This window comes from Gnatocerus cornutus, chromosome 9, assembly GCF_029298725.1.
Source record: "Gnatocerus cornutus isolate USDA-ARS CGAHR chromosome 9, icGnaCorn1.1, whole genome shotgun sequence".
NCBI lineage: Eukaryota > Metazoa > Arthropoda > Insecta > Coleoptera > Tenebrionidae > Gnatocerus > Gnatocerus cornutus.
Genome location: NC_142241.1, coordinates 6,246,657 through 6,261,697, shown reverse-complemented (window position 1 = coordinate 6,261,697; position 15,041 = coordinate 6,246,657). Strand labels below are relative to the sequence as shown.

Sequence of the window (15,041 nt, the reverse complement as noted above, 5' to 3'; positions counted from 1 at the left end):
TAAAAACAACAGGAAACGGGAATACGTAATTTAATTTATTTACAACAATGGCGTAATAATACAATCTAAAAATATGGATTTATCAAAAGCATCGATTTCAAACAAAACGTCGTTAAAACGGGTCCATTAAAATTAAACGCAATCCAAAGAAACAAACTTCGGTTTTATGATCTCCTTTTACGTAAAATTCGTTCAGTGGACGTAGAATGGCATAAGTCAGCCTTTTAAATCTCTAGAAACATAAATAAAACATGTACAAAAACAAGATTATATACATAAATTGAAAAACTCGTGTCAAAACAAATGGCCATATCACTAAAATTATTGTGACTTCACAACTTAGGCAGTGGTATTAATCTGTAAACTCGCGATCGCTTGTAGGAGCGCTGCATTAGCGTTGCAATCGGCCGCAGGAACAGCCAGTGGCATCACCGATGCACTGTGGAAGTTCGTGGTCTCTAGTTCCCTCTGCAATTCCGCTAAAGGTGTACATTGTTGCACTACGTTCTGGTTGTTGTGGAGGACCTGAAACCACGAATTAAAACAGTTTTACATAATCTCAACATACTTCTAGCGCATTGTCTATCGCTTCGTATTGTTTCTTCGCTTCATTAACCGCTTCTTTCAAGCTTTCCGTCAAGACTTGTCTACTGGCTAAGAATTCTTGAGTGAGTTCACTCAAATGTCGCTCTTTTTGTACCAACTTCTCTTTCAGGAGAGGAACCTGTGAAGACAATCATGCAGTTTGAGTTGCATCAAACTAGAACTTACTTCATTCTGAGCTGCATGTAAGCGCGCCATGACTTCCGGTGATGGAACTTCGTTGCTTTCCTCCCAGTTCTTGACCGCTTCGGCGAGTTCCTCCTCCTTCATTTTCATTTCCAGTTCCGCTTTCGACAACGCCGTGGATAGTTCACACACATCTTGGTTGAGTTTCTGGAAATAAAACTTTATATTTGTGATTTACAGTTGTTTTCGTACCTCCACTTCTTCTCTCTGTTTGTTCAGTTCCGTTTTAATCCCGTCAATCTCATTGTTCTTCTTGCTCAGCTGGTGCATGAGCTCCTTGACTTCAGTCTTTAGCCGCGCTCCAAGAATCTCCCAGTCTTTTAATTGCTTTCCGACAAGTTTATTCGTTTCCTTTTGTTTGTCCACTTGTTCAGACAGCCTGTCTCGTTGTTCCTGGAGTTCGTTCATGCAGTCTTCGTTTTCTAGTTGTATTATGCGGATCACTTTCAAAAGCCGAGTAACCAAATTATCGACGTCTATAACTTGATCAACCAAAGATAACGATGGGAAGATTTCACATAATGAAGGCATTTCGGTTGAGTAATTGCTCCTGGACATGTCTATATAGCTGTCACTTTGCGAGCTTAAGATGCTGTGACAGGATGAGATCATGTTGTGAGTGTAACCATCTGGGATTACGACATCTTCTAAGACGTGTTCCATCATCAAGCAAGGTTCGGTTTCAGAGTCCAAGAGTTCGTTTGGACTTGAATTATCTGCGAACAGCGAAAGGGTGAAGATAAAAAGACCTTTTGAACTCACCTGTGTATAGATTTTCCTTGCTCATGTCTTTGTGTCCAGCGAATGGACTCTGAGCCGCCGCATTTTTTATAGCGTTTATGACAGCCGAAACAAACGACGATCCCTTCTTCGGGGATGGCGTTTTATCGCCGAGAAACTTCCTACATTTTTCAGGTGTCGCATCCGGACTGCTGCTGCTATTACTGTACGCTTCATTGTGGAAAATCACGTCCTAAAACGCAGCTTAATTTACAATTCAAAGTTATTTAATCATAAACGTACCTCCAGTTCCTGATCTGAGATGCTATACGAAGTAACAAGCTCATCAACAAGACCTTCTAATCTTCCAATTAAAGCCGATAAAGCCACCGCAGTCCCCGACACAGAACTTCCTTGATGCACGAGCAATTCGCGACATTTCGCTTCTAAGGCGCCCATTCTTGCTTGTAAACTCAAGTTCTCTTGCCTGAAACCAAAAAGTTAACTTCGGAGTGACTCTACTGGGTTTCGTACCATCTCTGTTCGCTTAGTTTAGTTATCCGTTTACATTCCTCCTCTTTTTCATGAAGTTCGGTTTCTTTTCTACTCAAGAGGGTTTGATGCTTCGCAATTTCGTTCTCAGTTTCTTTCAGGGCGTCAGAAAGCGTTGTTTTTTCAGCCTGCATGAACTCCTGGAGCTCCACACTTTCAGCTTCGAGTTCTTGTTGCTGTTGAACGAGGATCTTCTGCGCGGCGAGACTTTTCTCTAGGTCGATTTGAAGGGAGCGACAGTAGCTGTTCAGTTTTGAGATTTCTTCTTCTTGGCGAATCACGACCTGGCCGACGTTTTGGAAACGGGATTCTAGCACCAACAGGCTGTCACTAGAAGAATTCTCATCTGAAAAGAAAATTGTCACTTTTTAATCCTGACTATATGAGCACAAAGAGGAAAAATCTGTCTCTTTATCTATAAATTAAAATTCCTTTTTTGTAATCGGAAACCGGTGCGAATTTAGAAACTAAAAAATGCGGTTACGTAAATAAATGCCCATATTTTACTACGTCCAATTAAGGCTTTCGCCGAGCGGCCCGAAAAAATAATCTCAGTCGTTTCAGCGCCGGTCCTGACTTGGTATTATTACAGATTACGTCGTCCTTCGTCTTCGGGGCAAAAAATGGGAGCATCGTAAGCGTTTAAATTGAGACCTTAACTCGGTCCTTGACGATACAAAAACCGTTTTATGCAATCATCTTGTTATTATTGATTTGAACTTGCGCCCCTGTTAATTGATGCAATGATTTGTTGTTTTTAGCTGTACTCACCATCGTTGACATTGTTGTCTCCTAAGATCGCCAAGACGCGTTGCGAGTTCTGTTTGAGTTCTTCCTTGAGTCCCTCTTTCTCAACAACTTCCTCTCGTAGCTTTCCTTCGGTTTCTAGAAGCTTCTCGTTTTGCGTCTTGTGCTCTTTTTGGAGTGTTGTGTATTTTTCTTTCAAGTCTTTGATTTGTGCTTGGAGCGCTTCTATGTCTTTGACGCTCATATCGACTTGTTCGCTTTTATCACATTTTTCCACATCGTTAGGCCCCATGGGAGTGACATTCGATCCTGATAAAGCCTTCTCGACGTCACTTGCAGTTAAAGCCGTTTGTACCATCGTCTCATGGTAGATTTTGATTTTTTGTTTCTTTTTGAGAACGTTTTGATTCTTGGACGGCGGTTCTTTAGTCGCTGGTTTTTTATTAACCAATCGCGTGAGATCTTCCCGGGTCACTTTCTTCTGTTCTTTCACTTCTTCTTTTTCTTTTCTTCGTCTCGGAAGAGTGGCGTACTTTTCTATAGTTTTCGTGTCCATGACTCGCTTTGGACTGTCGATCATAGCGCGGAGAGATCTCGACATTAAAGGAGCTGGTTTGCTGTTAATAGAAGGCCACCGTCCGTCATCTGTCGGTGTAACACACGGCGTCTTCGTCCTCGCTGATGATGGTCGCTTGGTGTCTTTCTTCAACTCCAGGCTGGTTGGTGTGGTTTTCTTCGGCGATTTCCCTTGTAACCTATCAATTGACTTGAGTCTAGCTTGATTATCACACCTTCGTGGGATTGGTGGTTTGGATCTCGATCGCTCTTTCACTGTTGTTCCTTTCTTCACTTCTTGAACATTGACTTTCTTTTTCGTGTTGACAAGATTTGTTCGTTTGGAGTTTCGTGACGACGAACTCCCCGTTACTGAAGAGCTCTCGCTACCATTTTCGCTCGTCCCGTCGCAGAGTCTCCCAGTGTAGTCTTCGATCAAAGTTGAATTCCTTCTGACTAAGAGATTATACGCGTCTTCGAAACAACAACTGATGATGGAAGAATCACAGGAGCGTGCACATGTCAGAGCGTCAAAATCATGCGAATTCCCACTGTTTGAACTTAAAGCACGTTGGTATAAGGAGTCATTTAGATCAACTACTTCCACACCACTGTCACTGCCTTCACAAACTGGAGGTGATTTCTCGATGACAGTGATATTAGATCCGACGTTGAATCCGTGGAGTGTGTTATCAGCTTCGGTTTCTTCGCCGCTGCTGTTCAGTCTTCTGTTGAGTGAATCTTCTTCGGTTGCGGAGACGGTGTCGCTGTGACTTTCGACGGTTGAGTGGAGCGGCGGCGAGTCAGCTTCCATGTTATGTGTAGCTCAATTATTCATTCTGCAACAAGCCAGGAGACATCTAAAAATAAAATTCAGCAAATGGTTTTATCCATGATTCTATTAGCTGGGTACTGAAGGATAACTACAATTATATAACCTTATGCGGATCTATGACATCATTTTTCAAGTCTTCAGGTTACTTGAATTTTAAATGCACGTGTCGGGTTCGATAAACGATGCAGACTTTCTTACATAATGTAGCAACAAACAAACATCCTGTGCCGTTACAAAGCTATTATTTATACTTGGATTTGTGGGGAAAAAGTACAGGCGACCTCTAAATGGACGTCAAATTATTGATTTGGTACACCAGCTTGAAATACGACAGTCACGAAACAAATTGGTTTTGAATGTTAGATGCAATCGCATTATTTTTAACAATTTGTGATATGGCAATAACTGTAAATTTTTGATAAGATAAAGAGTTGTTTTGTAACAACTCCATTACCAAGTTTTCAAAAGAATGCAACAATAATAAATTGAGATTATGCAAATAATAAAGCGAGTTTTTGTATATCTAATCTCCTAAGCCTTCAAGTGATTAAAGTCAGAGTTTTTCATTATAACTTTGTTATTTATTAGTTTTATTACGTATGTTTTGATTGCTCGTTATCTCATAAAATCTAAATATCTTTCCGTATCACGTTTTCAATCTATACATCATAAGAAAAATTGGTTTATGATTGATTGAATAATGTAAGGTTGTAGTTGAACTGCAGAAAGGAATTACTTTGTTGTCGTTTTTCTCAGACTTTAAATGTTTTTTTTAAGAAAAAATTTACGGACTTAAAAATGTTAATATTTCGTTTTTTCCATCTTTCTTCTAACAAACTTGACTTATAAATGTTAGATTTGGTCCATTTATAAATTTTGAAGTGCTTTTTCGATTGCAATAAAATACAAATCCATGTATCGAGGTTTTACTGCAAAATTTTTGAAAATGACTCATAAATTTCATTTCTAAAATCCGCTTATGCTAATATCTCATTTATTTGTAAATGTAATCCAAGTTATGCTTGTCTGTTTCAGGATTTGTGCGGAAAGACAGAAACGAGGTCTTCCAAATTTCCCTCGAATTAAGAACAATCCTTATTTAACTTTGCAAAAATGGTGGATGCGCCCCAATCGGACAGATTACCCGACGAATTTTTAAACACGTAAAGAAGCAAAACCTTGAAAGTTACTTTCCCGTAAATGATAAAACCGAGCAAACAATTTTACTCGAGCAATGCTTTCTAGCAGAAGTCATAATCTGCAGGCCCGCAACCACAGAGCTTATCCAAGCGGATAAACATATCAACAAACACCATTCCAATAACTTCCAGGTTCTTACGTGTATATTTTGCTATCGGATATACAACAAACACCACTCAAACAAACCAAGAAGTAATCTTACAAACCACAGACACTAAAAACTCTCTTAAAATTTACTGCAGAAGTACGAAGATTTATTGTTCTTCTCTGGAGTGTTTCGAAACAAGCAATATTTTTGTTTCTCCTCCAGTTCCTTGACTGTGTTGTATTTATAAATTGTATATTTAATTTTAGGTTGATTCGTTTCAGGTGATTGATTTATCTCCAGTTAGTCCAATATAAAGTTTTGCAATGGAGGAAGAAAATACAATTGAACGCATTAAGAAGAAAATGCAGGCGGAATTAACGAGGTAATTGATCGAATAAACGGCTTCTAATAAGTGTGATTATACTTATTAAAAGTGGAAACAGTCACTTTCCTTTTTTGCTTCATTTATGTAATTTACGACGATGAATCATCAATAAGATGATTATCGTGTGCAAAACATTAAATCAATCTTACGAAGTCCATATCGAGATGAAAAGGCTGATTTTAGATGAAACCACCTTGAACATAGACACTGACCTACTAAATAGCCATAGTGTGAAACGGAAAAAATCATCAAAGAAAACGAGCAGATTTAGAACGAAAAAATGCCACTGTACCTCCTAGGTCCTTAACTTTTTTCTCCGTGTGTACCCAGTGCAGCTGTTGAACTGTAAGTCACTTGCGATAAAGTGATTATGTATCACCGGATGCTAGCTATCAACACAAAAAATTGTGTTTAATTCACAGTCACAACTCTTCAGCATCACGTCCTGACGCGTTAATCCACTTATCGATGGAAACGATCACTTTGTACCCACCGTAATTACACTAATAATAAAATTATCACGAAAATGAATTCTAATCAAACAATATACCGCAAGAGAAGCCACCAACGACGACGGTAACTAACAGTATTCTGATTTCAATCGAGTTATGATCCCATCAATCAACCGATCATTTATGCTTCATCTAAATTACTTGAACGTTTCCGTGATCAAGACAATTTACTGTTTAGAAAGCTGTAAATAACGGACGCTTCTACGACAATGCGTAATTGTAACAAATGCATTTTAGGTTTTGTGGCCTTCTTAGGTTGCACGGATACGACAAACCGCAGTTTTCCGTTTTTTTAATTAATGGACGCTCGAAGTAGAGCGACGACAAGGCGTCGGAGGCGTCGAATTGTCTGCTGGTGATGCTTTCACTGGGAATATTGCTTAGCAACGCTTCTGGACATTTCAAGGATTGACGTCTTGTTATCGGAATGTATTGTATCATCGGCGGCTATTATTCCAAACCCTTGCTGAAGTTTGGCAGCACTGTTATCTATTGATTTGGCATGATGATGTTATAGTTTTTGGTTCAGATGCCAACCCAATTCAAATTTGAAGCCGCATTATGGCTGCGCTCTCCGGGGTGCTGTGCACATATCCGTCAGAGCCCGAAGATAAATCTGTACTGGTCTGACTACTGCCCATAAGGAAGTAGGATAACATCTAAATTGCACGTCTAAATCCCATCGATTCAATAAAAACCGCCACTTTTTCGCAAATACTTCATGTCATCAGCGATATTTCTTCCTAGGAATGAAACAAAACGACTCGTAAGCATCTGCAAGTTGGATATTTCTGGACCAATGGCCTGGAGGACATTCCCAGTTCGTTTTCCTTGCTTTATTTATAATTCCTCGCGTTCCGTCTCGTCTAATTCCACTAGAATTTCACAATTTTTTCATCAGAAAGTCGCGACTAATGTGGGCATCTTCATCTCAATGTTAACTGTTTCACCGTTTTTTGGCTGGCTTTGTCTTTTTAGGCAAGTTGCTGAGGTAACTTTCTTATATGGAAAGAGAACAATTCCTTATGGTCAATGCCGTCTTGGGCGAGTGTGACTCATTCTCCATGTGTTGAAATGTCTGTCTGGAGTTTCATGAGACGCGATTTTTGAAGTTACGAAACGGATTTTCACCCGGAGGAAATAATACCTGGAATTGATGGAAAATGTCACAGTGATATTTGTAAAATGGAACATGACTTGCATTCATATGTCGCTTCCTTTATTCCCAAGATAAAAGGACGAAATTCGGTCAATTTCATGGTAGAAATTATGTCAGTATAAAAACATCTTCGATTTTACATAAATTACGAAATGCGAGTTGCTTAAGTGAATGGATTAGGCGACACTCAAAAATTTGTGTAATTGGAAAATGTACTTAAGTTTAATTTAACCTTCTTAAGTTACCTTTCTAACTGTATTTGGTATTTAATAACAGGATCCAAACTGTTGCGACCAAAACTAATCAACGGCAATAACCCACATCATTTTTCTTACTACCGCATTATTTTGACATTTTTCCACTTTTTATACCACTATCATTTAATGGAATCTCCCGGAAAGAATTCCTGATCCGTGAACTTGTTCTTTTCCCCCACAATTACCCATCATTACCAGATAATAAATTTTTGTACTAACCAGTGACATTTACAAAATTTCCAGTCCAGCGACCACTGAACACCATCAATGCGCGTCTTGTTGATTTTTGTATTGTTCGAAATTAATGGATCTATAGAAATAACGTTCCGTGTCTGCAACGGATTTCCACTGTGAATTTGCGTCATTTGATTAAATGATACAATTTGCGTGATTCCTATTTCGGTCATATTTTCAATGTCAAGTTTGCGCGTTTTTGTGCCGATCCTGTTTGGAATTTCACAGGACGCATTAACCTTAAGGATTTTTAAATTCTTGGATGTCGAGACTGGAAAGGAAAAAATAGGAAACGAGTGTGAAGAAATAGAGTGTAAACAGGTCGAAATATGTAGACGCTCAAAGAGGGAAAAAAACGAACATAAGCACTCGCATAATTTAAGTGCTTGTACTGCCAAAGGGTCATATTCTCTTTGTATTTTGAATATAAATTTGCCCATTATTCCAAAGGTGTTTATTTTTGCCACCAATTCACCTGCTGCTCGAACAATAAATAGATTGCAGCGCTCCTTAATTAAACCCCAATGAAAACAACCAGTTAAATGCCAAAGCACGAAACGTTGAATTTGGCATTTTAGCAACTGCATCCAAGAAACAAGAGAAAGTGAATGCAGCGAAACATCTAACTCTCTGATTAACATTCTTCGGATCAATTAAAATTCCAGGCCCCTAAATCCGTGCGAATTTTTCATCCGTTGCAGTTATGTAAGCGTGATCTTTGTTGAATTGGGCCATAAGTAAGTCTGTGGTGTTTTAATTTAGAGTTTATTTAGCTGATCTGATCTTTAGTTCGATCACGTAGCGTGACGGAGATTTATTTAGAGGTCTCCGATCATGAGTTTTGTCCATAAATGACCTTAACAAATCATTCATCTTCTTTACTTTTATTTTTAGATAAGGTCGCTTTCGCTTTCCAAAGAACTAGATGGAAACGAGCAGGTGAATGTCATTGATCATTGTATTCAATAAGTGGTAATAAAGAACGATGATTAAGCGTCTAGGATGAGTAGTGAAGGGAGAAATGGTTTAATGAATATTCTAAATTATAACACAATTAGGGGGCCTAAAAAACTCGCAATTTCAGCACGCTCACCCCAAAGAAATTGACTGGTGATTACGATGATTGTTCCAAGGATGATGACCTGAAGTAACAGTTAAAGTTCTTCCCACATAGTTCGCGCCACTAAATAAATCGTTTCGTATCGGAATCTATTTTTATCATTTTGTTAGTCGCTAGATTGAAAAACTGAAATGCAAATCATGCACTTCAGTGGGCGTCATATTCCAGTTTCAATTTCCTTGTCTTCAGAATTTATTCGAGCACAAGTCATTAAAAGAGATCCTATCACTATAATTTCCTTTGCTCTTGTTGTATCTGTCACTTTTACAATGTAGTGCTATTATTTGTGAGTTTCTCACACCTTGTACAACTAATTACAAACATCTAAGAAAAATTGTAATAGAAGATATGAAAAATGAACAATAGAATGGATTTAATAACGATGAAAGCTGTCGTTTAATTGTGGCGCAACGAATTGTTGAATGAGAAAAGAAATGTAAAACAAAGAAAAGTTACAAAAGTGTTTTCTCTTTATGATCTGTGTTTGAGCAGAAACTGATAAAAGCAATTTGTATGCATAATTGGTCGATAAATTGGTATTCTGCAAAGACTAAAAAGTTAAGTACTGGAAACAACAAATGAAAGTAATGCTTCCGATGAAGAATTTATTAATTATAGTTGGGAGTCTAGTCAGACTGTATTATTACGTATATGGTTACATCCGTTCGAAACAAAAAGAACCGATGAGAGTATAAATAGCAATTCTGCAAGCAAATAAGCAAGATTTGGTTTATTTTTGCCGATTAAAAATTGTAGAAAGCTAGTTTTACACGCCCATGGAAACAATTATTGCTTACATTATGTAAAATTAGTGACCACGACTTAAAGATTAACAACATAATTAAAATTTAAATGTTATCGTGTACGAGACTATAATGTTGTAGAATGCGAAATTAAATTTAACAATTTCGATTGTTGAAACGTAAACATTATTAGCATTATTAATTGAAATAATTTAATTGGTGATTGTTTAAAATAGCTAACTGTTCATTTTTAAATTAAGAGCAGTTTTAAGCGATTTAAACCCGTAATTAGAAAAAGGAAAGTTACGAGAATTTGGTTTGTTTTTAGCAATAGAATTTGCGAAAAGTTGCATAAAGGATAATCGTGGATGCTCTTTAAATGCCAATGCGACATTTTCAATAGTGCAGTGGTGCGTTTCAGATAAATCATACATCTTTCAACTCAAAAATAAGTACTTTTCAATAATTCTTAAAACTTAAACCCTGAAACTGAACTAAAAATGCAGAAGTTTGCCATGACAAGGATTCTAAAAATAATTTTGGAAACTCATTAGAAAATTTAAAATTCTTGCACAAACTTGGGGTAATAAAATTCTTACTTTTATCACACAAGTGGGAATCTTAAGCAAACTGTCACAACATTCATAAAAATATTGTTATTACTCGTTGAGTAAACAGTGAAATCTTTCCTCTCCACGTTTCAACGCAAAGCTGTTATTTTTTGTAATTAATATTTGAGGTATTTGTGGGGTCCTGCTTTATCTCTATTTAAACTCGCTGGTAGAGTTATTCCAGAGCAACTCCGCTTTATGTGTCACCATAACCATTAATAAATGAGCAAGCAGTAGAAACTTCACTTTTCAATAGCTTTGACGTTCTTTGGTGTCATTCATTGGATTCTTCACAAAATTTAACTAAGCGCGTCACTCCATACTTTCGTTTACCTTCACAGGAAACGATCCAGTTATTTTATGTCCTGTTACATAAACCATTTGTCTCCATTCATTACCAGAAGGAGAGATCTACAGGCGAAAATCGGCGACCTTGTTCAAGGCCGTGGATGTTCAAGAACACCTCTAGATCCCAAACAGATACCCACACCTTCCCAGACTATCCCATTATTGATTCTAAACCACCATTTTACAATGGCCTACAGGTGCAGCATGGGTCGTTCAACTGGATCTATTTCCGATTTGATAGCTCGTTAAGAATTGCACGGATAAATGATTATGACCACGGTTCCGGTGCGAGTTATAACTTATAAAAATGATGAAATAACGCCGGACTGGAAGATTACGCATCTTCATTGTATAATCTCGAGTTCCCACAGCTTGTGCAAACTTTTTTTTACTTCGTGGGATAGGATTATGCAGTGCTGGAAAGCGATAATTATGTAGAACCACGAGTTTTCTTCCTGAGGCTGCATATTAACAAACGATTTATCTTTAATTAAAGCGTCAGTTTTATTGATGCCCATAGAAATTTATTACAATAGTAAAACTATTCGAGAGATGCAGAAATAAAACAAAGCCGTCGGCGCTTTCCACCGCTATTTCTGTAATTAAAATCAAAGGTTCACGTTAAATCTATGTCATGCCATCAACCTTTCTTGCTGGAGGCTAGTGCGGCGACTTGGCTGCCTTGGAAGGTCGTTTCAAAAACCGCAAAGCGAACTGGGGGCCAAAAAGGTAATAATAACCAAAAACGTACTCAAAGGACAAAGAATTTTGCGCTACGGTAGGAAATAAGCGAGTTCGATGGATCGATAACTCATTCATTCATGTACTGTAGCCTGTACTTTTTTCTCACTCATAAAGGGGCGTTGAGGCCACGGTCAATACCCAACCATTAAAAAATGCACCAAAAACCTAATTGTTTATTTAGGCTTGAATACTCATTCCATGAAATTAACTGTAACGTCAACCAAATCGAAAGAAATTGACAGTTTATGTGAATCAGCACATAACTCCAAGCGTTTCTCTAAGAAATTATAATTTTAGCACGAGAACGTAAGAAGACTAACATTATGTAATTCAATTTTTAACAGGTACAACTTGTTTACCATAAATACCAGTCGGTACTCAAGTATTATTATCTTGTTACATAACGTAATTATTTTCTTGAGTAACAACTGACGACGACATTAACGCTTTTATTGATCAGATAAATTCCACCCTAGACGACGATCTATTCAACTCGCAAGGGCAAGGTCATAATAAGCTCCGAAATAAAATTCTGAATGAATTGACATTAATTTAATGAGGAATTGCTGTTGCCATGTGCGTGCATTGGGGTAGAGCTTTGTGAGATAAAATTCGTTCGACCACACGTGTTCGAAAGTTGAGCTTTTGTATACATTTTACCCCGTCTGGTTTACACATGCTGGGGGGACAACTGTTTCAATGTAAATACAGTTCTTTTGGAGGTTTTTACTTTGAACTTGACACGGATGGCGAGAAATCAAAGGCAGTTTTTGTACCTAATTTTGTTATCTGCAAGTTTACCAAATTCGATTACGATTTTTAACGAAAACTTCTACAATGAAAGAACTGTTTGCGTCATTTTTAGTCCTTCGATTATGCAATTTTAGAAGAATTGTTGTTTGGCATGGAGCTGTTATTCCGCACTATTGCTTCCGTGCAATGTAAGAATAAATTGCTCTTCATTTCTCAATATTTCGTTAGAACCGAAAAATGTTGAAAATTACAAATTTTCTGAAAACTTATCAATCATCTCACGCATTTAACAAAAACTTGAGAATATAAATACGCAGACATCTCCATAAATTTGTTTAGGACCCCGCATCTGTGGCCCCTTGCCAAGATTAAACCAATTAAAATTATGACTTATCATTAAAATAAAAATGAATTTAACTATAGAAATAAATTTGAGACCCTAAAATAAAACTCCTGCGGATGTTGACATTTATTTTAAAGTTTAATTCTGCAATGCATCGTCTGACTTTTAATGGATATAATAACTTGTCATCTGTCTGAACATAAATTGAATTATCAGGACCATAAATTTCTATTTTTCTGATTGTAAAATTATAGCCTGTGATAAGAAAATCCAAGATGTAATTTAACTTAAGTCGCGTGAAGACAGCAGTGAACCTCGAGTAACTGCAGTAATTTATTTATTCTCATTAACACTTCAAGTCTAATTAAATAAGTGACGACCCTCGTGAATGCTTTCATTATAAATCTCTGCATTAAAATTCACTTGCGATTATCTCAGCGTACTTGAAATAAATTTGGGAGGACAAAGACTGTTTTCAGTAATTGTGGATAATAACTTGATGACCACATCATAAAACAATGTGGATTCGGGTTTTCTTTCATTTTAGTTCACTTCATTTGGAGGCAAAACTGATAATTATCATTCGAACAATGGGTTTCTCAGCATTGAACAAACAGAGGTTTTATAGTCTGAATTATTGACGAGAAGCCTTTTACAACCCTTTGCCTGATTACAACTTGTCTCAAGGGTGCCACTAGCATTTTATCCATTAAAACTTTTAAAACTGCTGTTTTGATTAAATTTGCAACTGACACCCATCAAACCCACTAAATTAATGGGATAATCTCTGGGGATCTGTATGAAAACATAAATTACATTGTGCAGACATAGACATCATACCAATGGTAAGCTCGTCATTTCTTATACCCAGATGAAATGGGGCGAAAACAAAGACATAAAACATAACAATCGTGAAACATGAAGTTGATTTGTTTTTAGATAAAAAACTCGCTTTTATCTGACGATGTCACTACGCTTATCTCGTTACAAAAAGACGCAAAATATTCCCAGAAATTGGAGTAGAAATTTTGATGACACAGTAGTTGTAAACATAACTAATCAGAACATGAGGAGTGGTAATGCCACCGTTCATTGAAAAAATCAATCAGTACCCAAAAATTCCTCTTAATTAAATAAAAAGAGGTATTCTTTTTACAACTTACCCCAAATTACCCCAACTACAGGACCTTGGTGGAGGAACCAAATTCCTAAAATACTCAAAAAATGCACAAAGAACACGATAAAAACGGAACACTTTATTCACTGCAACGAATATAACGAACTGTTCCACTCCACTCGTTTGTTGTTGTGGGTATAATAACTGCCGCTGTCGACAGCAGAAGCAGCAAAAGCTTTTGGGTGGGAAAGTGTACGACCCTCTATATCGCAGCTCTTCTACTTACAACTACTGAAACTGGAAGTGCAGCGAAATCAACAAGCGCAAGCGTACACAGGATAATTTTTGTATTGATCACACACGTACGATACAGTTGTCTTTTTTGCGGTGATGGAATGGGGATGTCGTGTCTTTCTCTGGCTAGAAACGAGGGGTGGTTTTCTATTTTGGCTATTTTAGCGGCATTGAATAGAGTGGTGGATGGAGCGAATTGTAGTGGTCGAATGGGAGGACGTTGCGGAGCTAAAATAAGAATAGAAACAATGCTGAGAGCATTGGGAGGTTGTTTTTTTAATGGTTCCATTATCAATTAAAAGTAAATTATGTCAAATTTATATAATAGGAGTAATCAATTATGTGCGTTCTATGCAAAGGATCCTGTCAGTTGGGAATAATTTTAGGGTGATTTATTATACATAAATACAGAAATAATTATGTATTTTTTTAATTTTGGAAAGATATTTAATTGTGGTTCATGAAACAGAATAAACTAACAATTAAAATGAATTAAAAGTCACGCTACGTGCTTATTTTTTACCATTCTTACTTTTTTCTCAATTTTAATTGCAAATTAACGAAAAATTAACAGTTTACCCAGCAGTTCAAAGATTATAAGCCCGAAATTGTCGAGATTGACTATTTATAGAATCGTTGTTACATACAAAAAATTAAAAAATGGTACTTGCAGTAAAAAGGTTGTATTTTTTGGAAGTTCACATTGCGTATATTAGCCCCTTGAGATTAGACAACTCAAAATACACCAAATATCAGAAAATGCCAACACCATTAATCGTATTATTAATCTAAAAATGAAACTAATGTTAATTTTATTAACACAATTTCAATATCGTTTATTAATGCAATTTCATTTTGTATACAATTTGGTTTTAAAAGTATAAAAAATGGGTCAACCGGTAGCTTATATTCCCGATATGCTACAACTGCTTTCG

General features: G+C 37.0%; 1 protein-coding gene across 1 annotated transcript; it reads right to left on the bottom strand.

The window, feature by feature from the left end:
- Nucleotides 1–14: 14 nt before the first annotated feature.
- Nucleotides 15–13,949, bottom strand: corn (microtubule-binding protein cornetto). The gene is made up of 9 exons (XM_088044648.1): nucleotides 13,859–13,949; nucleotides 2,833–4,202; nucleotides 2,044–2,407; nucleotides 1,813–1,996; nucleotides 1,552–1,762; nucleotides 982–1,505; nucleotides 772–936; nucleotides 569–724; nucleotides 15–525 (listed from the first exon to the last, which is right to left on the bottom strand). Exons 2-9 carry the CDS (start codon nucleotides 4,175–4,177, stop codon nucleotides 340–342), a joined length of 3,135 nt encoding a protein of 1,044 aa, XP_087900774.1. The 5' UTR covers nucleotides 4,178–4,202; nucleotides 13,859–13,949; the 3' UTR covers nucleotides 15–339.
- Nucleotides 13,950–15,041: the final 1,092 nt, after the last annotated feature.

What these genes read in the sequence shown, in the direction of transcription:
- corn (XM_088044648.1), bottom strand. Translation starts at nt 4,177, where the DNA reads ATGGAAGCTGACTCGCCGCCGCTCCACTCAACCGTCGAAAGTCACAGC. An exon ending in CAAGGAAAATCTATACACAG is followed by an intron (nt 1,506 to 1,551) that starts GTGAGTTCAAAA and finishes CGCTGTTCGCAG; the next exon opens with ATAATTCAAGTCCAAACGAA. An exon ending in TACATGCAGCTCAGAATGAA is followed by an intron (nt 725 to 771) that starts GTAAGTTCTAGT and finishes TTGTCTTCACAG; the next exon opens with GTTCCTCTCCTGAAAGAGAA.